Genomic DNA, 27,309 nt, shown 5'->3' on the forward strand with positions numbered 1-27,309 from the left:
TCCCTTTGGAGAGCTCCAAATGGCTTTTAAGAAGTGGATCGGGCTTCCCTGGTGGCGCAGTGGTTGAGAGTCCACCTGCCGATGCAGGGGACACGGGTTCGTGCCCCGGTCTGGGAAGATCCCGCATGCCGCGGAGAGGCTGGGCCCGTGAGCCATGGCCGCTGAGCCTGCGCGTCCGGAGCCTGTGCTCCGCAACGGGAGAGGCCGCTACAGTGAGAGGCCCGCATACCGCAAAAAAAAAAAAAAAAAAAGAAGTGGATCAACACATCACAAAAGGTCAACCTTGCAAAATAATTAAATAGTAGTTCTCTCGGTTACCAACCTCCAACCCTCTACCCAAACCCCTCACTTGTTTTCAAAGGTTTTATATGTCTTACCTAGAGAGCAACACTTCAAGTTTCCCTAAATTAAAAATTTAACTGCACTAAATCCCATTCCATTGGCAGCATTCAAAGTAAAAGTCTAGCTAATCTGATAATGCTTTAATGTCACTCTTCATAAGTAAAATTTTAAAAGGTCCTTCTAGAAAAATACTGCATACACATATAAAAAAGGATTCGAAAAAAGTGAATTTCAGGATCAATAAAAGGTATTTTTTGGTAGACTGGATTTTTGCTGTCTGTCTAAAAACAGTGGTTAGCTATTCCATCTACAACAAAACCCACCCCTGACAAGACCAAATTTGAGTATTTTAACATTTGAATTGATAAAGTAAATTACCTTTGGTAATTTATGGAAAACATATACTTGAAAAGTAAAGGAAATGACCTCTGGTACACATACCCTCTGGTACAAATACCCAATGGCATTTGGCTGTAGTTCCGTGGGAAAGATGCCAAAATGTTCATTGGAGGGGTTACAAATTCCCTTCATCTGTTCAGTTATTTATGGTGGTCCTTCCTTAGTCCCGACACTACTAATTAGTCCTAATACTATTATGCCCGTTAGTAGACATAGCAATGTCTAAACATTGGTTTCCAAATGTTTGGGTTTCATGGACCAATACTATTAAAAAGATTCTCAACCAATCTCAGGTTGTCAATTTTTATTATTTTCAACTAAGGCTTCTTTTTTTTTTGGCCGTGCTGCGTGGCTTGTGGGATCTTAGTTCTCAGCCAGGGATTGAACCCAGGTTCCCAGCAGTGGAAACATGGCACCCTAACCACTGGACTGCCAGTGAATTCCCTCAACTAAGGCTTGATATTCAGTAAACCACTTACGAACATAACCCCTTCATGGAAGAAATGGTCTTTTAACACCAAAGAATTAGGAAGGTCCATAATTTCAGAATAAAGGATAGTCCTTTTATTTATTTATTTTTTTGGGGCTATGTGGGATCTCAGTTCCTCGACCAGGGATTAAACCCAGGCCACGGCAGTGAAAGCTCGGAATCCTAACTACTAGGCCAGCAGGGAACTCCCTAAAGGATAGTTCTTTAAATCAAGTCTACTTAACCTTAATAAAAACTCTGTGAACTATCCTATTTTTCTCTTTCTGCCGAGGACCACTTGTGGACTGATGTTGGTCCCTCAGTCACAGGGCCTATTGCTTTGGGCTATTCATCTGAGGCCAAGAGTGGCCTCTGCAGTTTAGCCCAGGATACAGTACACATATTATCATTTTTTAATATTGTCTTACCCTGAAAAGGGTGGAGTACTACTGGTTTAGAGCAGTGGTTCTTGATGTGTGGTCCCCATATACAGAGCATCAGCATCATCTGGGAACTCATCAGAAATGCAAATTCTCAGGCACTACCCCAGACTTACTGAATTGGAAACTCTAAGGGCAGAGCCCAGCACTCTGTGTTTTAACAAGCCCTCCAGGTGACCATGATGAGAACCCCTGTTTAGACAACAGGTTGAGAACACAAGTATACAGGACAGAGGTCTGTACTCCAGAGTTGAAAAGGTTGTGTTTGGTTTCTATCTTTCACTAACTGCAACCTGAGTCAATCACAACTTCTTCACATTCTTATTGCCCTAACTATATAATAGATAAAATAGATAAAACTTCACAAGGTTTTGAAAATAAGTATATGAAAGCTCCTCAGTCCTCAGAGATAAGTCAACACAGCACTATCCATCCAAGGTAGTGATAATAATAATAATAACCTTCATCCTGTTTTTATCAAGCTCCTCCAACCTGCTATAGTCACAATGAATTCTAAGCCTGTTTTTCAAGGTTCTAGTCACTCCACACAATTTGGTTAATTAGCCATTTGATGAGCACACTTTTTGTTTCTCCAATCATTAACAAAAACTTTAAGCAGTACTAAGCCTAATATCATTTTTCTTGAAAAACTACCTTTTTTCCTCTCCTCCCTTTCTTAAAATTCCTCTAAATTTATATAAGGAAAACTGACCTAAATATACTATAATATATTCAGGTAAATATAAAAAAATTACTAAACCAATAAAAAGTTACTGGTTATCTTCCCTGCTTTCATTCTTCCACCACTTATTTTATTAAAAGTAGCATTCTTAACTCTCCTGAGACAAAACATGATTTTATCAGGATAATTTAAATACCTTTGCAGTTCCCCATGAATGTACTATGCCAGACACTGAATCGCAAGTTACACTGGCACCTATACAATCATCTTTTTATCTACTGGATTTATGCTGAAGGAAGGCATTGGCAGTTTAAAGTAGGTTAAAGAAAAAACCCTTTTCTCCAAGCAGATCAAACCCATTGTGGTCTTCACACGTACAGTCCCCCAACTACAAACAGTAGTTCAGAAACATTGTTTTAGGAAAATAAATATTAATCCCCCAAAACTTGAACCTAATTTTAGTGATATTTAACCCCACTGTTTCCATTTATAGCCATCTGCCTCATTTTCAAGGCTTTTTTCTATATTGAGGGCATTCATAAGGACAAGCTATGGAGAACTCTCTCACAGACCAAATCAATATTGTACCAGTTATCCAATAAAACAACTGTCTTGGGCTTCCCTGGTGGCGCAGTGGTTGAGAGTCCGCCTGCCGATGCAGGGGACACGGGTTCGTGCCCCGGTCCGGGAAGATCCCACATGCCGCGGAGCGGCTGGGCCCGTGAGCCATGGCTGCTGAGCCTGCGCGTCTGGAGCCTGTGCTCCGCAACGGGAAAGGCCACAACAGTGAGAGGCCCGCGTACCGCAAAAAAACCCAAAAAAAACCAAACAGCTGTCTAAAACCAAACCAAACCCCAAACAATGGAAATCTAAAGACTTACTTACCAATGACAGGGTTGCTATTTCTGTGAGCTGGTTTAGGGGGAGGGATAGGGGGCTGCTTGGCAGGAACTGTATGAGTGAGGCTCGGGGTAGCAGTAGTGTTAGTGCTGGCAGAAGAAGCAGGCAGAGTCCTGGGTGCTTGGGAAGGGGGGACAGAGGAATTAACAGTTTTTGCTGGGTTTGTGGCAGCCGTGGTGGCAGCGGGTGCTGTGGTGATGGCAGTGGTGGGCGTGGAGGAGAGTGGTCTTGCTGTGCTGCCAGAGGAAGTGGCATCCTTTGCTTGCCCTTCATTTGCTTCGTGAGAAGAGGCCAAGTGTCTTTTAGGGGGAAGTAAAGGCTGTTTGGGTACATTCTCAGGAATGGACTCTGCTTCAGAATTAGGCTGGTTTCCAGTTGAGCCTGTGTAATAACAGATGTGATTTAAAAGGAAAGAGTTACAAGACAGACTGAAAAAGCTAACACACCCATAGCTTACGGTCAATTCCATCCATTATTTAATGTATAGATTGGTTTACGGACAAAGTTTCCCAACCTCAACGTACTTAAGGTATATGACACTTTCTCAATCATAAGACAGACTTGTTATGGTAGTGATTCTTCACACAAGAGCCAGGCAACTGGACACAGAGTCCCTTGGGTGGAGGAGGAGGAATGTGTAGCTTGAAAAAGTCCTACAGTTATCTGATATTTAACATCCTCTTCCATCCTTGAGAATCACACATTTAGGTATTTTGTGAATACAAGAATGAGGGGAGAAATTGTACTTAAAGTGGCAACTAGGTGAGGAACTGCTAGAGGAGAACAGAAGTCCCTCTGGATTTTATTTCTCCCCTGGCTCTTGGAACCCCCCGAAGTAAATTAGAATGACTGATCCATGGCTCTTAAACTAAAAAATTCAGAGTTGGGCTTCCCTGGTGGCGCAGTGGTTGAGAGTCCGCCTGCCGATGCAGGGGACACGGGTTCGTGCCCCAGTCCGGGAGGATCCCATGTGCCGCAGAGCGGCTGGGCCCGTGAGCCAAGCCTGCTGGGCCTGCGCGTCCGGAGCCTGTGCTCCACAAAGGGAGGGGCCCCAGCAGTGAGAGGCCCGCGAACTGCAAAAAATTCAGAGTTAATTACCTAGTCGCTTCTTTGGGTCCTCTTCTGGAATAGGCTTCTTAAGACTTGCTATTCTTCTTGGCTCTTCCTCTACTTGGACTGGACTAGAAGATCTGGCACTCCCTATGGGGGTGGTATGGCCATTCTTTAATGTGGCATGGCTCAACTTCCCTGGATCCTCACCACCTGCAAGGTCCAAAAGAAAGAGCAAACTGATGGACTGGTGTGGTCAGGTAGGGAGAAGAGTTGGCAATTTCTAACCTTTCTTATCCCCTTTATCCAACCCTCTTCCTGTTTTAGCTTATTATTTAGAGTTTATAGTAGTAATGAAAATAAGTAGTTCTTTTTCCAATAAACATTTGATTGTCTATTATGTGCCGGCTGCTTTGCTACATGAATAAGACAGATTTATTTCACACGAATAATTACAATGCTAAATGTTAAGAGCTATTATGAGTGATGTGCTATGGTACAAATGAAGAAACAATTTTCTTGGGGGTGGGAATGGGGTTAGAAAAGCTTCACAGAAAGTCGTAGCTAAACTGAGTCTTAAAGGAGGAGTAGGAGCCTGCCACTCGATGACAAGATGAGCAAAGACCATGTAGGAAGAAGAAATAGCATGTATGAAGGTGTGAAATTATTTGACATGTTTGGGAACTGACAATTAGTTTGTCCTGGCAGGAGAACAGATGCACATAAGAAAAAGTTAATAGGAATGGAAAGGCAAGCAAAAGCCAGCCTATGAAGGGTGCCAAGCACCATGTAAAAGAGCCTGGACTGAATCCTGTAGGAAACAGGAAGCCAAAGAATTAAAGTAGAGAGAGATATGATCTGCTCTGTCTTTTAGAAAGTTAATTCTGAGAGCTGTGAGAAGGATGGATTAGGCAGTGATTGGAATAGGAAAACTAATAATGAGCAGAATGTAGGTGAGAAATAGCAGAGGGTGCCTGAGGGCATTAGGAGTGGACAGCAAGGGGGAGAACTGATAGACACATCAAAGGTAAAACACGGTACACATGATGAATTCCTATAAGCTAAACTGCAGGAATGATCACTAGGCTGCAGGCTTTGGGATGAACACTCATCGCTATTAAACTTGTAGGCAAGATCCTTTTATGGAGGAATTAGACAAGTGTTCCCAGTTACTGCTGAGGTTTCCTTTGGAGGAGAGAACTGAAACACTGAGGTTAGAGACTGAAAACTGTCTCACCTCCTAGTGTCATGGGAACTGGAACTATTTGCTCTCTAGTTACTCTCTTTGTTTTCCATAGGGAGACACTCTTCATTTTAGTGTCTCTTGAGTTAGTCCCTCGAGTTCTCATAGACCAGACTCCCTCACCCCAACCCACCACTTCCTACTAAGAGATTAGACAGTATCATTCTTCATACAGTCTCAGAAAGAGGTGGAGCTTGGGCTAAAAGTAGTATAAGTCTAAGGCAAATGAGCACTGAATGAAAAATGTACTTCTAAAGTGAAAGTATTCTGACAACTATTTTTTAAATTTTAAAACAGAGGAAGGGACAAGATGACAACAACTATGTAAATGTTGTAAGTTACTACTTATGTTAATATAGCGCACCTTTAACAAAAACAGGACTTTCTAGAATGTAAAGCAATGAATCATTTCAAAGCCCCTACTTTCTTTCTTTTTTTAAAAATATTTATTTATTTATTTTTGGCAGCATTGGGTCTTCGTTGCTGCGTGCAGGCTTTCTCTACTTGCGGCGAGCGGGGGCTACTCTTTTGTTGCAGTGCTCAGGCTTCTCATTGCAGTGCCTTCTCCTGCTGCGAAGCACGGGCTCTAGGCACGTGGCCTTCAGTAGTTGTGGCACACGGGCTCAGTAGTTGTGGCTCGCGGGCTCTAGAGCGCAGGCTCAGTAGTTGTGGTGCACGGGCTTAGTTGCTCAGTGGCATGTGGAATCTTCCCGGACCAGGGCTCGAACCCATGTCCCCTGCATTGACAGGCAGATTCTTAACCACTGTGCTACTAGGGAAGCCCAAAGCCCCTACTTTTAAAAAACATACAGTGAAAGGTAAAGACACATTATTAATTAGTTTCTACTCAGCACATACCAGCAAAAGTGATCAGTCATCTTGCAAGTTACTTAATCAGGATTGTCTACTTTGAAGTGAGACTTCTTATATATACATATATTTTAAAAAAATAAATTCATTTATTTATTTTTAGCTGCGTTGGGTCTTTGTTGCTGTGCATGGGCTTTCTCTAGTTGCAGCGAGCTGGGGCTACTCTTCATTGTGGTGTGCGGGCTTCTCATTGCAGTGGTTTCTCTTATTGCTGAGCACGAGCTCTAGGCCCATGGGCTTCAGTAGTTGTGACGTGTGGGCTTCAGTAGTTGTGGCACGTGGACTCAATAGTTGTGGCTTGCGGGCTCTGGAGCGCAGGCTCAGTAGTCGTGGTGCACAGGCTCAGTTGCTCCACGGCATGTGGGATCTTCCCGGACCAGGGCTCGAACCCGTGTCCCCTGCATTGGCAGGTGGATTCTTAACCACTGTGCCACCAGGGAAGTCCCAAACTTCTTATGTTTAATGCAAAGGGTTTGTGCTCAATGCTAACAGAATAGAATAGAATTAGAATCTGGCCTCAACATCTATGAGTGCCTCTCAACCCCCAACTCAGAAAATCCATTACATATTTTATAATATAGTCAAGTCAGAACCATAATCAAGCCAAAAGCCATCTCTGAGTATGAAAAGAACTGCAAGGTTCAAATACTGCTTTTAGCCTAAACTGGAGATATGTAAGCCAGGCTGTGAGGCCCATCTCTTAGTTTCTTCTTTTTTTAAAAAATTATTTATTTATTTATTTTTGGCTGTGTTGGGTCTTTGTTGCTGCACGCGGGCTTTCTCTAGTTGCGGCTAGTGGGCGCTACTCTTCGTTGCGGCGCGTGGGCTTCTCATTGCGGTGGCTTCTCTTGTTGTGGAGCATGGGCTCTAGGCGTGCGGGCTTCAGTAGTTGTGGCACGCAGGCTCAGTACTCTTGGCTTGTGGGCTCTAGAGTGCAGGCTCAGTAGTTGTGGCTCAAGGGCTTAGGGGCTCCGCAGCATGTGGGATCTTTCCGGGCCAGGGATCGAAACCATGTCCCCTGCATTGGTAGGCGGATTCTCAACCACTGTGCCGCCAGGGAAGTCCTCTTAGTTTCTTCTTACAGAGTACAGTTTAGGTCAGTTCTCTGGTTGGCAGAGGGACATCTTGTCCAATGGCTACAATTCACTTAGCAATTGGACCTCTGAGCTTGCTTCTAAGCTGTAAACAACTTGGATCAAGAGCCAATAGGAAGCATATGGCAAAAAAGACTGAATGAAGGTGAAAAACAAGAAAGAAGTAATGTATGGGGTTTGGTGAGTGAGCAAGAAAGGTGAGAGGTAGGAAAGGGCATAGGGTGAGGAATGGCTATTATCAAAAAACAATGGCCAAAGACGTTGCAACAGAGGCATTATAACTGTAGTTACCCACCTAAATACCTAGAAGTTTTTGTGTCCTACTGTAAAAAAACAAATAGACTCATGAAAATTTAGAAAATTTAGAAAAATAGAAAGAAAAAAAATCCCCTACATTCCTATTCCAACATCCAGAAATAACCAATGCTAATAATATTTTAGTATTTTTCCTTCAAGCTTGTTTTTTCTACTTAAGCTTTTATATAGTTGAGACAATAAATACATAATTTAATTAAATTTTGCAAACAAGCAATATATTCAAATGGTTCAAAACCTAAAGAGTATAGTATTTCTTCGGTTTGGTTCCTTTCTTCCACCAACCAAAGGATATATTTTTAAAATTTGGCTTTCAGGGCTTCCCTGGTGGCGCAGTGGTTCAGAGTCCGCCTGCCAATGCAGGGGACACGGGTTCGTGCCCCGGTCCGGGAAGATCCCACATGCCGCGGAGCGGCTAGGCCCATGAGCCGTGGCCGCTGAGCCTGCGTGTCCGGAGCCTGTGCTCCGCAACGGGAGAGGCCACAACAGTGAGAGGCCCGCATACTACAAAAAACAAACAAACAAACAAACAAACAAAAACTTGGCTTTCATATTTTGTCTCATGCTAAGTAATTCTAATGAAGAGAAATGAAATGCAACCAATGTACTACAGCCTTACTCTTCTGATAAGCTGCTTCATAAAAGTCATACATTAGAGAAAGTCCTGACATTATTAAACCAGCAGTGAGTGTTGAAATACCAAAACATGATCTTTATGACAGACAAACAAGAAATATTAGGGCAGCAATATGGGCCTGGAGACAAATTTGGTATTTAAAAAATAAAAAGGAAATGACACAGTACTGCAGCTGGCACAAAGCTGAGGATGTACAAAGAGACAGAGAATGGTTGTCCCAAGGATCCTTCACCAACCACTCAACTGCAATTCCAGAGTTAAAGACCACAACCAGATAAGGTAGGTACTTGGAAGGAAGGGTGAAGGAAGCTTTTTTTATTCCTCAGCAAGAAAATGGACTTTAATACAGAAAATTAGGCAGCAATTATTGGAAGGGGTTTACCCCTTATGTTTACCCCCTAAGCTGAGATTCCTTAAACAAAAAAATCAATTATTCTCATTTATGTTTTAATATTTTTTTCTTCATTAGATATTTTCATTCCCACAAAAAATATATGCCCAATTATATGCAATAAAGGGGTGGGGAAGTGGGAGGTACAAACTACTGAGTGTAAGACAGGCTCAAGGATGTATTGTACAACACGGGGAATATAGCCAATATTTTGTAATAACTGTAAATGGAAAGTAATCTTTAAAAATTATACAAAAAATGCCTTCTTAAAATAAATCAAATATAGATGGTATGCCACTGAATTCCATAGAAATATCTTATCATTATTTAGTATTTTTCATTGTCAAGTTTAATGCCAGTAGAGAAAAATGTACAAAATAGAAATGTAAATTTCAAAGACATATTACAAGGAAAACCTTGTGTGATCATCATGGACATTAGGAAATAAAATGTTTTCAGAGCTCTCTGAAGCCTCTCTCTCTCCCTAGTAACATCCTTTCCTTCCCCCACAAAGCAATCAATCACTCTCCTAACTCTTATGATAATCCTTGCTTTGTGTTATTATAGTTTAACCACATAAGCATGCATCTCCAAACAGTTTTTCCTTTTTCTTTTTTTTTTCTGTTTTGAAGGCATTTATTTCAACAGTTCATTCATTAAAACCCCCTGAGCTTTAGTCCAAAAAGTTAGTTTCCATTTTCTTTTGATAATCAGGAGAATCAACCCACTTTTCTAAACAATCACTTTTTTAGATCATTTACTGGGAGAAAGTATCTTTTAAAAGCATGTTTGGAGTGAATTTGTAAGCAAAAATTAGTAAAAGGGCAAGAAGAACTTTTTATTCCTCAGTTCAGTCTCAACTCACATTTAACTTTTAATTATTTCCTATCTTGTAAGAGTCATTGCTGCCATTAGGCCTTTCTTTGTGAGGTGGCCAGTTTTCTCCTTAATACAGCTCACTAAACTCTTTTTTTTTTTCCTAACACTGTTTTTTCTTCACACTTACAGAAATGATACAATATATATTCTTTCATCACTGACTTCAATTGCTCAGTATTACTTATGACATTCATATTAAAGCATGTAGGTATAGTTTGTTTGCATTGCTATATAATATTTCATTTTATCAATGTGTCACAAATTATGTATATATTTTACTATCGATGGACATTTGGGTTGTTTCCAATTTTGCTCTACTGTTAATAAATATTGCTGCTATGAGCATATTTATACATATCTCCTGATACACACGTATACATATTTTTGTTGCGTATATACCAAAGACTGCACATAGGTTTACATATCTCCAGCTTTCATAGATTATGCTAAACTGTTTTTCAAGGTGATTCTTCCACTTTAACACTTGCATCAATAGGTGTATGTGAATTCCACTTATTTCATACCCTCATCAACTCTTGTTGTTGGTCATCTGATTAATTTTAGGTTTTCTAGTTTATACGTAGAGCTATTTTACTTTGGTTTTAATTTGTATCCCTTAATTACTAATGAAGTAAAAAACCCACCTTTTTGTTTATTGGGCATTTGTATGTACTCTTCAGTGAACTGTCTGTTCAGTGCTTTTGCAGACTTTTCTACCGCATTGCCTTTTTCTTTTCTAACAGAAGTTAGAAAAATATATATTCTAGATGCATGAACAGTTTTTTTAAGTCCCCTTCCCTCTCAACAGCAGCAATAATAAAGAAAGAAAATTCAAATACTTAGCAGAACCAAAGACCAAGTGTACAGAGACAGGCATATGCTATTTGCAAACTCACCCTGCTCAGGGTCTTCCAACAGAACCCCTCTTTTAACCAGCTCTTCTCTCGGTTTTCGCATAGATATTTTTCGCTCTAAAACTAACATTAAATTGGAAAAAAACACTCAGAAATGTGGCAGATAAAATTCACCTCCTTAGGTAAAAGAATAAAGTGATTCAATTTTCTATTCTTAGGAAAGAAAAGAACACAAAAACTAACTTTGAATTTAAAAACTTAATTTCATTCACAACCTGTACTATTGGGAAAATATCATTTCCAAAAAGAACCATCCTTTCATAAGTTTAGCTTTTCCTTTTTTTAAATTTTTGGCCCGCCACCCGGGCCCTTGGCAATGAGAGCGAGGAGTCCTAACCCACTGGACCGCCAGAGAATTCCCTCCTTTTTTAATGGAAATCGCAATAGTAAGATACTTATGGATGAACTTCTTCTGGGAGGAAGTGGCCAGAATAGAAAAAAAGAAGCATCTTATATCTGCTGTAGTTCAGGAGCTCCATTCACCACTCAATTGATAAACATGAACCCTATCAAAATACCAACCTAGGAATGAGGATATAGCATATATGGCTTAGTGAGTGACCACTTGTTTTTTTAATTAAAAGATTCAATTCCCTTTTCAAACAGGGGGTTATAGAAACTTGGGAAGAGAATGAAAAAGTTAGGTACCTTCAATGGGGAATTCTCTAACTCAGAACATATATTTAAATCTTAACATCTCACCTTCTGATGTCTCTTTGAATTTATCGCTTTTTTTTTTCCGCCATTTCCAGGGCTTGAAGATCTTGCCAAACCCTGAGAACTTGCTCTTCCTTTTGGTAGGAGGTGTTGTGTCTCCTGCTTCCACACTGTCCATGACCATGCCTGGGTCTGCAGTGGGCTGACCTGCTTCTTCTGTTGCATGGTGAGAGGGAGAAAGGGAAGAGAACAGCCAATTTATTATTTCAGCACAATCTTGAAAACGTCCCTTCCCCTCTCTTCCTGTGGTAGTTGGAAAGGATCAGAGCAATGATAAAATAATCATGCAGACAGACTCCTTGACATCACATGGACACCAAACATCAAAATCCATAACAGATAAATTACTAAGGAGGAAAAGGAACCAAACGGAGCTGACATCATTTTAGGACAAAAATTCAATGAGATGATCATAACCAGCTCAAGTCTCTTAAAGGCACACACACGCACAAATGTGGATATCTTCCCAATGTGCATGAGATCTTGCCCCAATGTAGGCTATTGCTGTTGCTATGCTCATCCTCTTGGCATGGGGGAAGGCCTGTCTCAGCTAACACCACTATCTCTTGTGTCATTGAAGCAGAGAATTCTACCATCAGTGAGTGAGTCATTATTCTCTGTTAAACACTGCCCTCCCTTGCCCTCCTTTTTCAGGATATAAATAGTTCAGGGAGGGGGGTAACACTTAAGTATTAACACCTTACTTGTATATGTTATCAAATTATTTTCTCCCTTCGCAAAAAAGACCTTAGGTAGTTTTGGAGTATTGGAAGGGGCTTGGGGGGCGGGGTGAGGCAGGGGTATTAGTGCTTCAAAATAAAGGAAAACTTTTTTGAAAGTAGAGATGAGATTTCAGTTTGCTTATTACAATATTGCTTTAGGGACAATCCTGATTCTAAAGATTTGACAAGAAACATAACTGACATGATAAATGTGCAGGATCGAAATGAAAGGCCATGAGTCCCTCATAATGACCACACATGCAGGGTTTAGTGAGTGAGCTTTAGTGGCAGAGAAAGGAGCAGCCAAGACTGGGCCAAGAATAATAAAAAAAAGCAGGAAGGCAACAAAAAAAGCAGGAAGGCAACACAATACAACTTTGCACTCCACCTACTGTCCCAGCGTTCTTTGGAGAAGTCTAGAGGAGAAGAAAAAAAAGAGTCATGTGGAATAACAATCCTGGAATTAAATCGGGACCTTTACTTTATAGAAATACATCAAGGACCACATACTGTATAATCACATGTAATAAGTTAACATGTTTATTGTAAACAATTTCACATTTGAAGCAAGTAATGCATTTGGAGGTGGGGGGGACAAAGGGGCATAATATATACTCTTAAAAAAACCCTCTTAATTCGATATTTTTTCATAAGAGAAAATACACAATCAACAAGCATTAATTTTTTTTAAAGAAACACTTGAAAAATTCAATCTTTTTTCAGTTCATAGATGCTGAGTCTAGGGAAGTCCATTGATAAAGGTAAGATTTACACAACAGTAATTATCAGAGCGACTGCAGCAATGGCTGCTGATGCATTACTTTGCTATGCCTAAGATGACATAGGCAAAACAGGGGTCTGGTTCCTGAAGTGCAACAGATGAAGATGACAGAGGACAGTGACTCTTTTCTTTACTTGAGGGCATCTTGGGTCTCAACTACTTTAATTCTTTACATGAAATGCAATAGAACATGGTTATAACATTGGATCATATTTTTTAAAGTTTAGTTGCTAGAGACGTAGAATAACTCCTATCCTAACAATTTCCCCTCAATGGTACCCCAGGATGGACCACCAAGAGTGGCACTAGGGTGAACACATGGTACTGTTTTTAAGAGTGAGTGCTTTAACTAAGACAGTATTCTACCAATTGTGGAATGTCAATGAGACCTGGACACATTTCAGAGCATTCATGATATCATAACATTGATATTTAACATATGTTAATGATAACACTTTCAGAAATGGAGATAAGTATCATAAGTTGTTCATTCTCAAAGAGTAGCCTTCCTTACAGAGACAAGGAAGGACTGAAACTTTAAATCTCTTGCTAACCCACCCACTGAGTGAAATTCACTGAGTTCCAAAAGACACACAGGAAAAAGCCTGTTTGGTTAAAAGTAATAGGGAAGATAATATAAAAAAACAAAACCCAAACCAAAACAAACAAAACCCCAAACTAACAGTATGAAAGTAAAGGTTATTAGCGCTATGTGACACTTTTACAAAGAAAAATAGCCAAAAACTTTAGGAATGTTAGGTGGTAACATATTCACAGAAAAGTTCCTGTCTGTAAAGTCCTAAAATGAAATATATCCAATCTAGCCTGCTTCCACTATCTTCTTGGCTATCTAATGACCTTCTAAAGTAGGATTTAGTTCAACCCTTTTAGTTCTTCATTATATTGAACAACAAATTTATCTGTCCTTTCTCTTATACATTCAAAACAAGAAAATCATGATATCCTTTCAAACATATTTACGCCTGCTAACATACGAACTCAAAATAAGTTCAGTTTCTATTAAGTCACAGTGTGTGTGGAAAATACCAACAGCTTACGATAAAAATGAATGCATCTGCCATCAAGGCACTGAAAACAAAAAGCAAAGAGAGCAGTACTTTTTTTCTTTGATGCTTTATGAAAATGTGTTTAATCTTCATGTCCATAAAGCTTTTAGAAACTGGTATGCCTCTTGCATCAGGCAGTGAGGTTCAGCCACACCAAGTCCTGACCCAGTTATCATCCCAAATTCATTCATTCATATTCTTATATTCTCACATTCTCCTTTCCTTCCCCTTCTCCCCTCCTCACTTTCATGACAAACAGAACATTATTTCCGTGACACCCAAATCTGTTCCAAATACTTGGAATCAGCCCAGTTGCCTTTTCAAAACACAGAATCTCCAGGAGCTGGGACCTAAAAATCTGTTTTTAAAAAATTTCTCAGGCAATTCTTACGATTAGTCAGCTTGTTAAATGCAATTCCAGATTACTATCTGGAAAACTTTTGCATGTTAAAAGAGACAGGCAGACATTCTCTGCACGTAACCTAATTCTTTCTTTCTCCCTCCCTCCCTCCCTCCCTCCCTCCCTTTCTTCCTTCCTTCCTGCCTCTCTCCCTCTCTCCCTTCCTTCCTTCCTTTCTTCCCTTCTTTATTTTTGGCTGCGTTGGGTCTTCGTTGCTATGTGTGGGCTTTCTCTAGTTACAGCAAGCAGGGGCTTCTCTTTGTTGCGGTGCATGGGCTTCTCATTGCGGTGGCTTCTCTTGTGGAGCATGGGCTCTAAGCACTTGGGCTTCAGTTGTTGCAGCATGTGGGCTCAGTAGTTGCAGCATGCAGGTCACTTCAGTAGCTGTGGCACACGGGCTTAGTTGCTCCGTGGCATGTGGGATCTTCCCGGACCAGGGATTGAACCCATATCCCCTGCATTGGCAGGCGGATTCTTAACCACTGCGCCACCAGGGAAGTCTCTATTTATTTATTTTTTGATGTGGACCATTTTTGAAGTCTTTATTGAATTTGTTACAATATGGCTTCTGTTTTATGTTTTCATTTTTTGGCCATGAGGCATGTGGGATCTTAGCTCCCTGACCAGGGATGGGACACATACCCCATGCATTGAAAGGCAAAGTCTCAACCACTGGAACGCCAGGGAAGTCCCTATTATTTTTTTTAAAAACATTTATTTATTTATTCATATGGCTACATTGGGTCTTAGTTGTGGCACGTGGGATCTTTGCTGCGGCATGTGAGATCTTTTGTTGCGGCGCGGGGGCTATCTCTAGTTGTGGCATGTGGGCTCTACAGCGTGTGGGCTTAGTTGCCCTGTGGCATGTGGGATCTTTGTTCCCCAACCAGGGACTGAACCCATGTCCCTTGCATTGGAATGAAGATTCTTAAACACTGGATCACCAGGGAAGTCCCTAACTAGGTATTATTTAGAACTAGAATAGGGGCCAGGGCCATGAACATATTTTTTCAAATACAGGATAAAAATAGAGTAGGGGGCTTCCCTGGTGGTGCAGTGGTTGAGAGTGCACCTGCCGATGCAGGGGACATGGGTTTGTGCCCCAGTCTGGGAAGATCCCACATGCCGTGGAGCGGCTGGTCCCGTGAGCCACGGCTGCTGAGCCTGTGCGTCCGGAGCCTGTGCTCCGCAATGGGAGAGGCCACAACAGTGAGAGGCCCGCGTAACACAAAAAAAAAAAAAAAAAAAAATACAGTAGGAAGTTACATGCACTGCATTACCTAAACTATAATATACATTAAAAAGAGAATGGGATATTCACAGAAAGTCAGACAAAATGAAAAGGTAGAGGACTTTGTACCAGATGACGAAACAACATAAAACCCCAGAAAAACAACTAAATGAAGTGGAGATAGGCAACTTTCCAGAAAAAGAATTCAGAATAATGACAGTGAAGATGATCCAGGACCTCGGATAAAGAATGGAGGCAAAGATCAAGAAGACGCAAGAAATGTTTAACAAAGACCTAGAAGAATTAAAGAACAAACGAACAGAGATGAACAATACTATAACTGAAATAAAAAATACACTAGAAGGAATCAATAGCAGAATAACTGAGGCAGAAGAATAAGTGACCTGGAAGACAGAATGGTGGAATTCACTGCTGTGGAACAGAATAAAGAAAAAAGAATGAAAAGAAATGAAGACAGCCTAAGAGATAAGAGACCTCTGGGACAATATTAAACATAACAACATTCGCATTATAGGTGTCCCAGAAGGAGATGAGAGAAAGGACCTGAGAAAATATGTGAAGAGATTATGGCTGAAAATTTCCCTAACATGGGAAAGGAAATAGCCACCCAAGTCCAGGAAGCGCAGAGAGTCCCAGGCACGTTAAATCCAAGGAGAAACATGCCAAGACATATAGTAATCAAATTGACAAAAATTAAAGCCAAAGAAAAATTATTAAAAGCAGCAAGGGAAAAATGACAACATACAAGGGAACTCCCATAAGGTTAACAGCTGATTTCTCAGCAGAAACTCTATAAGCCAGAAGAGAGTGGTATGATATATTTAAGGCAATGAAAGTTAAGAACCTACAACCAAGATTACTCTACCCGGCAAGGATATCATTCAGAATCGACAGAGAAATCAAAAGTTTTACAGACAAGCAAAAGCTAAGAGAATTCAGCACCACCAAACCAGCTCTACAACAAATGCTAAAGGAACTTCTCTAAGTGGGAAACACAAGAGAAGAAAAGGACCTACAAAAACAAACCCATAACATTAAGAAAATGGTAATAGGAACATACATATTGATAATTACCTTAAACATGAATGGATTAAATGCTCCAACCAAAAGACACAGGCTCGCTGAATGGATACAAAAACAAGACCCACCTATATGCTGTCTACAAGAGACGCACTTCAGACCTTGGGACACATACAGACTGAAAGTGAGGGGATGAAAAAGATATTCCATGCAAATGGAAATCAAAAGAAAGCTGGAGTAACAATACTCATATCAGATAAAATAGACTCTAAAATAAAGAATGTTACAGGAGACAAGGAAGGACACAACATAATGATCATGGGATCAATCCAAGAAGAAGATATGATAATTATAAATATATATGCACCCAACATAGGAGCACCTCAATACACAAGGCAACTGCTAACAGCTAGAAATGAAGAAAACGACAGTAACACAATAATAGTGGGGGACTTTAACACTTCACTTACACGAATGGACAGATCATCCGACAGAAAATTAATAAGGAAACACAAGTTTTAAATGACACCATAGACCAGATAGATTTAATTGATATTTATAGGACATTCCATCCAAAAACAGCAGATTACATTTTCTTCTCAAGTGCACACAGAATATTCTCCAGGACAGATCACATCTTGGGTCACGAATCAAGTCTTGGTAAATTTAAGAAAACTGAAATCATATCAAGCATCTTTTCTGACCACAATGCTATGAGACCAGAAATCAATTACAGGGAAAAAAACGTAAACACATGGAGGCTAAACAATACGTTACTAGATAACCAAGAGATCACTGAAGAAATCAAAAAATATCTAGAGACAAATTACAACAAAAACACAATGATCCAAAACCTATGGGATGCAGCAAAAGCAGTTCTAAGAGGGAAGTTTATAGCAATACAAGCCTACCTCAAGAAACAAGAAAACTCTCAAATAAACAATCTAACCTTACACCTAAAGGAACTAGAGATAGAAGAACAAACAAAACCCAAAGTTAGGAGAAGGAAAGAAATCATAAAGATCCGAGCAGAAATAAATGAAATAGAAACAAAGAAAACAATATAGCAAAGTGAATAAAACTAAAAGCTGGTTCGTTGAGAAGATAAACAAAATTGATAAACCTTTAGCCAGACTCAACAAGAAAAACAGGGAGAGGACTCAAATCAATAAAATTAGAAATGAAAAAGGAGAAGTTACAAGGGACACTTCAGAAATACAAAGCATCCTAAGAGACTACTACAAGCAGCTCTATGCCAATAAAATGGACAACCTGGAAGAAATGGACAAATTCTTAGAAAGGTATAACCTTCCAAGACTGATCCAAGGAAGAAATAGAAAATATGAACAGACCAATCACAAGTAATGAAATTGAAACTGTGATTAAAAATCTTCCAACAAACAAAAGTCCAGGACCAGATGGCTTCACAGGTGAATTCTATCAAACATTTAGAGAAGAGTTAACACTCCCAAATTCATTCTATGAGGCCACCATCACCCTGATACCAAAACCAGACAAAGATACTACAAAAAAAGAAAATTACAGACCAGTATCACTGATGAATATAGATGCAAAAATCCTCAACAAAATACTAGAAAACAGAATCCAAAAACACATTAAAAGGATCATACACCATGATCAAGTGGGATTTATCCCAGGGATGCAAGGATTCTTCAATATACTCAAATCAATCAATGTGATATACCATATTAACAAACTGAAGAAGAAATAACATATGATCATCTCAATAGATGCAGAAAAAGTTTTTGACAAAATTCAACACCCATTTATGATAAGAACTCTCCAGAGAGTGGGCACAGAGGGAACCTACCTCAACATAATAAAGGCCATATATGACATACCCACAGTAAACATCATTCTCAATGGTGAAAAACTGAAAGCATTTCCTCTAAGATCAGGAACAAGACAAGGGTGTCCACTCTCGCCACTATTATTCAACACAGTTTCGGAAGTCCTAGCCACAGCAATCAGAGAAGAAAAAGAAATAAAAGGAATACAAATTGGAAAAGAAGAAGTCAAACTGTCACTGTTTGCAGATGACATGATACTATACATAGAGAATCCTAAAGATGCCACCAGAAAGCTACTAGAGCTAATCGATGAATTTGGTAAAGTTGCAGGATACAAAATTAATGCACAGAAATTTCTTGCATTCCTATACACTAACAACGAAAGATCAGAAAGAGAAATTAAGGAAACAATCCCATTCACCATTGCAACAAAAAGAATAAAATACCTAGGAATAAACCTACCTAAGGAGGTAAAAGACCTGCACTCAGAAAACTATAAGACATTGATGAAAGAAATCGAAGATGACATAAACAGGGGCTTCCCTGGTGGCGCAGTGGTTGAGAGTCCACCTGCTGATGCAGGGGACATGGGTTTGTGTCCCGGTCTGGGAGGATCCCACATGCTGCAGAGCGGCTGGGCCCATGAGCCATGGCCACTGAGCCTGTGCGTCCGGAGCCTGTGCTCTGCAATGGGAGAGGCCACAACAGTGAGAAGCCCGCATACCAAAAAAAAAAAAAAAAAAAAAAAAAGATGACACAAACAGATGGAGAGATATACCATGTTCTTGGATTGGAAGAATCAATATTGTGAAAATGACTATACTACCCAAAGCAATCTACAGATTCAATGCAATTCCTATCAAATTACCAGTGGCATGTTTTACAGAACTAGAACAAAAAATCTTAAAATCTGTATGGAGACACAAAAGACCCCCAATAGCCCAAGCAGCCTTGAGGGAAAAAAACGGAGCTGGAGGAATCAGACTCCCTGACTTCAGACTATACTACAAAGCTACAGTAATCAAGACAATATGGTACTGGCACAAAAACAGAAATATACATCAATGGAATAGGACAGAAAGCCCAGAGATAAACCCACGCACCTATGGTCAACTAATCTACGACAAAGGAGGCAAGGATATACAATGGAGAGAAGACAATCTCTTCAATAAGTGGCGCTGGGAAAACTGGACAGCTACATGTAAAAGAATGATATTAGAACACTCCTTAACACCATACACAAAAATAAGCTCAAAATGGGTTAGAGAACTAAACGTAAGACTGGACATTATAAAACTCTTACAGGAAAACATAGGAAGAACACTTTTTGACATAAATCACAGCAAGATCTTTTTTGATCCACCTCCTAGAGTTATGGAAATAGAAACAAAAATAAACAAATGGGACCTAATGAAACTTAAAATCTTTTGCAAAGCAAAGGAAACTACAAACAAGACGAAAAGACAACCCTTAGAATGGGAGAAAATATTTGCAAACGAATCAACGGACAAAGGATTAATCTCCAAAATATATAAACAGCTCAAGCAGCTCGATATTAACAAAACAAACAACCCAATCGAAAAATGAGCAGACCTAAATAGACATTTCTCCAAAGATGACATACAGATGGCCAAGAAGCACATGAAAAGCTGCTCAACATCACTAATTATTAGAGAACTGCAAATCAAAACTACAATGAGGTATCACCTCACACCAGTTAGAACGGGCATCATAAGAAAATCTAGAAACAATAAATGCTGGAGAGGGTGTGGAGAAAACGGAACCCTCTTGCACTGTTGGTTGGAAGGTAAAGTGATACAGCCACTATGGAGAACAGTATGGAAGTTCCTTAAAAAACTAAAAATAGAATTACCTTATGACCCAGCAATCCCACTACTGGGCATATACCCTGAGAAAACCATAATTCAAAAAGACACATGCACTCCAATGTTCACTGCAGCACTATTTACAACAGCCAAGTCATGGAAGCAACCTAAATGCCCATTGACAGATGAATGGATAAAGAAGATGTGGTACATATATACAATGGAATATTACTCAGACAGGGACGAAACTGGGGCATTTGTAGAGACGTGGATGGATCTAGAGACTGTCATATAGAGTAAAGTAAGTCAGAAAAACAAATATCATCTATTAACGCATATATGTGGAACCTAGAAAAATGGTACAGATGAACCGGTTTCCAGGGCAAAAAAAGAGACACAAACGTATGGACACCAAGGGGGTAAAGTGGCGGGCAGGGGGGAGCAGTGTTGGTGGTGGGATGAATTGGGAAATCGGAATTGACATATATACACTAATATGTATAAAATAGATAACTAATAAGAACCTTCTGTATAAAAATAATAAAATTCAAAAATTCAAAAAAAAAAGGAGAATGCAAAGAACTAAACGAAAATGTAAATATAATTTGATGATAGGACTACAGGATATCTGTGCTTCTTCTAGCTTCTTCTATTTTGTGTGTGTGTGTGTTTTTATTTTACAGTGATCATGTATGGCTTTTATAATTGGAATAAAAACAAATTTACTTTGAAAGTGGGAGCTTTCAAATCATAACAGTTAATAAAGTCCAGCATATATATAAGTACATAAAAGAAAGCAATTCTTTCTAAATATTAGGTTCCTATAAAAATGAATTATTTCCGGGCTTCTCTGGTGGCACAGTGGTTAAGAATCCACCTGCCAATGCAGAGGACACGGGTTCGAGCCCTGGTCCAGGAAGATCTCACATGCTGCGGAGCGACTAAGCTCGCGTGCCGCAACTACTGAGCTTGCGCTCTAGAGCCCGCGAGGCACAGCTACTGAGCCCACGTGCCACAACTACTGAAGCCCACGTGCTTAGAGCCCGTGCTCCACAACAAGACAAGCCACTGCAGCGAGAAACCCATGCACTGCAACGAAGAGTAGCCCTCGCTCGCCACAACTAGAGAAAGCCTGCGCTCAGCAACAAAGACCCAATGCAGCCAAAAAAAAAAAAAAAAAGAATTATTTCCTACATAAAAATCATAGTCTGAAGTATTAAGCAAATTAAACCATTCAAGGACATTTTCTTGGAGTAGTGACACATGTTAAAGTAAGTAGGTTTGGATCATCCAAACAACAGTTTCTAGTCCTACATTCTTTTAAGAATACCACCCTTGTTCACCATGAGTACAATCTTGTGCTAAAGGAGCTAGAGACCAAATTTAACGGTAATCTAAATTCACCAGGTGTAAACTTTTCAGCTGTGGAATAAAGGGTTTTAAAGTATGCATAAATTCTTGATAGCAGTGGCTGATTAGATCTAACTGAAGCCACTAATCTCCGTAGCATTCTTGGATCCACTGAAACTATTCAGGCTTCCTACTGTGAATTTTTGTCTGACTTTAAGAAAATTCAATTGCATCACTTAGAAAACTGCAATAGAAAGAAAGAGAAACTGATGGATGAATAAATTATACAAGAAAAAGTATACTCAGGTATTGAGAAACCATCTTTTTAATTTAATTTAATTTTATTTTGGTGGTACGCGGGCCTCTCACTGTTGTGGCCTCTCCCGTTGCAGAGCACAGGCTCCGGACGCACAGGCTCAGCGGCCATGGCTCACAGGCCCAGCCACTCTGCGGCATGTGAGATCTTCCCGGTCCGGAGCACGAACCCGTGTCCCCTGCATCGGCAGGCGGACTCTCAACCACTGCGCCATCAGGGAAGTCCTGATCTTTTTTATTCTTAATGATACAATTACACCTCAAATATTGTTTCTGTACTCATAAATAAAAGGCTTAGGGAGGTGAATTTGAAACTGTTCATAAGCAAACCTGCACATCAACCAAATATTTGTTCTCAACAATTCTGATTTTATGACCATCTCCCTCCCATTTCCAATTTTTAAAAATTAATTTATTTTTGGCTGCACTGGGTCTTTGTTGCTGCGTGCGTGCTTTCTCTAGTTGCGGCAAGCGGGGGCTACTCTTCGTTGCCGTGCGCAGGCTTCTCCTTGCGGTGGCTTCTCTTGTTGCAGAGTACAGGCTCTAGGCACGCGGCTTCAGTAGTTGTGGCATGCAGGCTCAGTAGTTGTGGCTTGCGGGCTCTAGAGTGCAGGCTCAGTAGTTGTGGTGAACGGCCTTGCTCCGCGGCATGTGGGATCTTCATGGACCAGGGCTCAAACCCGTGTCCCCTGCACTGGCAGGCTGATTCTTAACCACTGAGCCACCAGGGAAGCCCCCATTTCCAATTTGACAGAAGAAATACAGGCTTGGAGTCACATTTGGATACCCCACTGTTTCTATTTAAACTCAGTATGGAATTTAAAATGTCCTCATGGTCCCATTCTGTTTTCCAATGAGAACCAAAACAAGGTGGCTTTTCCCTCCTTGTTTCCCTTTGTTTGCCAGAAAACAGGGTGTAGAATGCTGGCTATAGTTTTAGGATTGTGTGTTCCAAGGAAGTCATGAAGCCGCAGGCCACTAGGAAAGCAATTCACAGAGTTGGAGGTCTTGGTGTTTTTTGGAGGGGGTGGAGTTAGGAGAGGAAGATAACTAATTACAGTTTGGAGTTTCCAGTTTGAGAAGTACCGTGAAACTATGCCCTGGTGTTTAAACTACTTACTCCCTCCTCCAAGTTGTAGCTAGCACCTCACATTTCAGAGGCTTGTTTCTTATTTCACATATTATGCAGAGTTCTAGCAGTTTCTTTCTTCAACCCTAAGTTTTTTCCTGGTCAACATTTAATTCAATGTTTTTTAGTTCAAGTTTAGTTGTTCCAGGTGAATTTCTGAGGTGATTTTAAAATAAATGTATAGTATTATTAAAAAATAACTTAGCACTTTTCATCTTCAGATAAACTATTTGCTACAGATACATGTTATACCTACATTACTTGCTAGAGATAAGGGATAAAACAGGGTTAGACGGTAAACCTAGTTCATTTGAGAATCTGATTTACAACCAATTAGTCATTCACGTTGGAAGGCAAGGTAAGGCACAGGCAATTGTAGTTGACAGATAACTTAGTTTTCAAGATAGCCTTCACTACCCACTCCCCTTCACTAGGCTTAGTAATAAGCAACAAAATTACTGGGACTGTCTTAGTTCCACACCTATTTCTTATACCTTGTCGGGTCTTAAAAAATGTGTAGATTTAAAGTGTATAAAATTCTCTCATTTTACCCCCAAAACTTTTAATAATCAGTTATTGTCCAAAACTTAAAAATACATAGCTTTGTGCAACGAGATACATACTCCATTATCAAGAGGTACCAATTATCTTTTTTTTTTTTTAAGTTTAAGGTATATGGCATAATGGTTTGACTTAAATATATTGTGGCCAATTACTTTTATAATCTAATGGTTCTGTTTAATTATCTTTTATGCCCATCTAGCTTGAAACAGATCTTGCTTTTATACAATCATTTTAACAGCATTAGAATTCTGTAAATGGAGAACACTAATTTATGGTACTTACACTATTGTACTTATACTCATTTTTGCCTTCTGAAAGAGGATTATTATTGAATTTAAAAAACTGTTTTAGAAAACTGCAACAAAATTACAGAAAGCAAAACCTGCCACTAATGAACAAAGCAGGCTTTGTCTAGAGCAGGCCCATAACTTCCCTTGGAAATACTGCATAGTTCTGACCTTTGGGAAATAGAACTGGGCAAAGCACTCAAGAAGATAGCCAGGGAGAAGGTCTCTCTCTGTACCTGCAGGTACAATTAGGTCTGAGGTTCCAACCCTGGGAAAAGAGATCTTTGACCGTAACTACGTCAAGAAGTGATGCTGCTTTACTCTGGCAATTTGATATGTATACTTTTTTGATAAAAGTTCTAAGTTGAGAGAAAGGTTTTAAGGTGAGGTGCCAGAAAATATATTCTCTCATGGAAAAAAACTTTAAACGTATCAAAATTAACCTGCAAGTAGAAAGAGGGAATATACTGTTGTGACAATAGGCCATTCAGAAAATCTACTGAAGCAGAAAGAGGGAATAATAATTTTTGATTGGTATTCAACAGAAAATCCTTTAAGGAGTACATGACAGACCCCTAACACTTTCTCTTGATTCCTGGATTACATGAAGAAAGTATACCTGTTCCTTCTCTCTCAGAAGCATTTATTTTTAGATCTAGCTAGGTATGAGAAATGTCTCTGATAATTCTGGTGACCAAATAATGCCAAGTGTTCTTCTTTCAAGTCTCATGAAGAAGTTTATTTTTAATTAATCCATCTATTATTTATTTCTATGTTAATATTGTTCTATAGCTATATTAAAATTTATTCATCCAGCAATCTCCTTACTAACTTTGCCTCCAAATAACAAAATTATTTCTAAAGCACCTTTCCCAAAACCACTCCTATTCTCATGTGGGAGAACACATAACAACAAATTTCAGAGTAAAATGAATCGAATACTGATGGAAAAGGAATGAAGGAAAGAGGAAATATTACAACAGTGGTCCCCAACCTTTTTGCCACCAGGGACCAGTTTCGTGGAAGACAACTTTTCCATGGATGGGGGGGTGCGTGGGGGATGGTTCAGGCAGTAATATGAATGAGAGGATATTGGTATGCGGGCCGGGGATTGGGAACTCCCGTATTACAATATGACATCTTTTAAAGCAATATATTCTTATACAAAGGAAAAGTGGGGAAAAAAGAGGCTAATTATTGAGTGAAAGGTATATGATGGGGGAAAAAAAAAAAAAGAGCTAGAGAGAGGGAATGGAAAGTTAGAGAGAGAAGGAAAGTTCCAGCTTAAATGGTTGGGTAGAATTCACTAAAATTCTTGGTACTTCCCTGGTGGTCCAGTGGCTAAGACTCCATGCTCCCAATGTAGGGGGCTGGGTTCGATCCCTGGTCAGGGAACTTGATCCCATGTGCATGCTGCAACTAAGGGTTCGCATGCTGCAACTAAAGATCCCATGTGCCGCAACTAAGACCCGGCTCAGCTAAATAAATATCTTTGGTCTTGTGCCTAATTTAAGGACATGTGCTAAATCAGCTGGTTTTTTTTTTTTTAGCTGTTTGTTTTAATATGATACATAGTAAAGGATTCTAGTGAACACAGAAACAGCTTTTTATGTTGATTGAGAACTACAAAGTATTATTTGAAAGTTTTATCTCAGTAAATCTTTTTTTTGGCTGCGCTGCACGGCTTGCGGGATCTCAGTTCCCAGACCAGGGATTGAACCTGCGATGTGGCAGTGGAAGCCCAGAATCCTAACCACTAGGCCACCAGGGAACTCCCCACTTCACAGGACTTTTATTAGGATTATTGGTAGAAGGAAAAATTGATGAATGATGAGCCCTACTTTTTTTTAATAGGCAGAAAAAATTTGAAACTTTATCTGTTGAGATGAAATTTTTTGTCTAGTATATAGATATTAAATCGGCATTCTTCATAAATATTACCACTCATTAGTACACTGTACCTGCTTACCCATTTCTTGCTTTTCAAAGACCTTTCATTTCCATCTCATAGATAAATGCCTAGCATGATTTACATCCTGACTTGTTAACAGAGAACCACCTTTGTAGTAGAAACCACAGGAGAATTTAGTGGCCCAAAAGGGAATTTACCAAATTCAGGAGAGTGGTTACCTCTGGGAGCAAACAAGCAAAATGCCATCATAAGGGAATGTAGGCATAGAGAGAGGGGTGGGGTGGGATATAACTCTGTTTTTAATTTCATCTCAAGCTGAGTAGAGGCCCCAGAGGGTCCTTTATATTTTCCTCTATACCCTTTTCTAGCCATTGGGTTGGCCAAAAAGTTCATTCGGGTTTTTCCATTAACATCGTATGAATTTTTCGGCCAACCCAATGAGAACGATTTCATTAAGGGAATAAAAACAAAACAAAACAACTGAGCTACTGAATTGATATGGACCCAGCCCTGGTGATCAAAGTAAAGCAAGTCAAGTTCTGATTTCAGTCCTAAAAATCTGTGGCTGAATGACTCACTTTGCGATCCATGTGCTTCAGTTTCAATAAAATATGAAAAGTACTTTGTAGGAATTTCATCTGGAAAGTTCTCAGGGGAAAACATACCTTTAGAAATGAAATTACATTAAATCATGAGACACATTTGGGCGTGTTACCTGTGTTCCCACACTTCATGGTTTTCTTTAAAGTCACTAACATTTTTCATTTCTGGGGGGAAAAAAAAAGCACCCTGGGACTGAACATGTTTTCTGCTGCTTCATAAATCAAAGAGAAGGTATAAGAAGGTATGAATCTTAAAAAAAAAAAAAAAAGTATAATGTCAAGGAATGATTCACAGGCTTTTCCCCACTTTGTTTATATTTAGGAAGCCTTTAATGAGCATCCACTTAAATCTATCTTTCCCACCTTTCTATCTTCATTTTATACAAAACCCCACAAGGTTGGGAAAATGAGTCTTTTAGTGACAGTGGACTTCCATTTCACTTACATGCTTTGAAACTCTGGCTACACTTATCAGCCTGGTCTCCAGCTATCTCTGAGACAATAACACTTCAAACGCAAAGCACTGCCTTCAGCAATGTTTATACCAAGTATTGCCTTATGAGAAACGGAAACACCAGCACAATGGAAAAAGCCTGAGACTTATTTGGAAAATGTATAACTGAGTCTAAAAAATTAAGTCAAATCTCAAAAATGGTCCTGTCGGGAATTCCCTGGTGGTCCAGTGGTTAGGACTCTGTGCTTCACTTCAGGGGGCCTGGTGGAACTGGTCGGGGGAACTAAGATCCCGCATGCTGCAGCCAACAAAACAAAACAAAACAAAACAAAACAAAACAGGTCCTGTTTATAGAAGTCAACAATTCTAATGCTATACCACACGTATATATCAGCTGCCCAAGTCCTGCAAAAGAGCAGTAAAACACCATTGATTTCTAAACACGAGTTCCTGTAGCACTTATGTTCTGCAAGGG

The 27,309-nt window shown here is 39.8% G+C and overlaps 1 protein-coding gene across 12 annotated transcripts in view; it reads right to left on the minus strand.

Annotated features, from left to right (window-relative positions):
* The window catches only part of PHACTR4 (phosphatase and actin regulator 4), a 117,209-nt gene that overhangs the window by 19,020 nt on the left and 70,880 nt on the right, over window positions 1-27,309 (minus strand). For 5 of the 12 annotated variants that reach the window (XM_019938320.3, XM_019938322.3, XM_019938321.3 and 2 more), the window contains 4 exons: window positions 11,328-11,498; window positions 10,608-10,688; window positions 4,331-4,495; window positions 3,218-3,613 (listed from right to left, as the gene is read on the minus strand). In XM_019938320.3, coding sequence (XP_019793879.2) covers window positions 3,218-3,613; window positions 4,331-4,495; window positions 10,608-10,688; window positions 11,328-11,498 — 813 coding nt within the window. Of the gene's footprint in view, window positions 1-3,217; window positions 3,614-4,330; window positions 4,496-10,355; window positions 10,448-10,607; window positions 10,689-11,327; window positions 11,499-12,452; window positions 12,481-27,309 lie in introns of those variants that run through there. The other 7 variants (XM_033839680.2, XM_033839605.2, XM_033839648.2 and 4 more) reach the window with 3 other exon arrangements.

This window comes from Tursiops truncatus, chromosome 1 (assembly GCF_011762595.2).
Source record: "Tursiops truncatus isolate mTurTru1 chromosome 1, mTurTru1.mat.Y, whole genome shotgun sequence".
In the NCBI taxonomy this organism is placed as follows: domain Eukaryota; kingdom Metazoa; phylum Chordata; class Mammalia; order Artiodactyla; family Delphinidae; genus Tursiops; species Tursiops truncatus.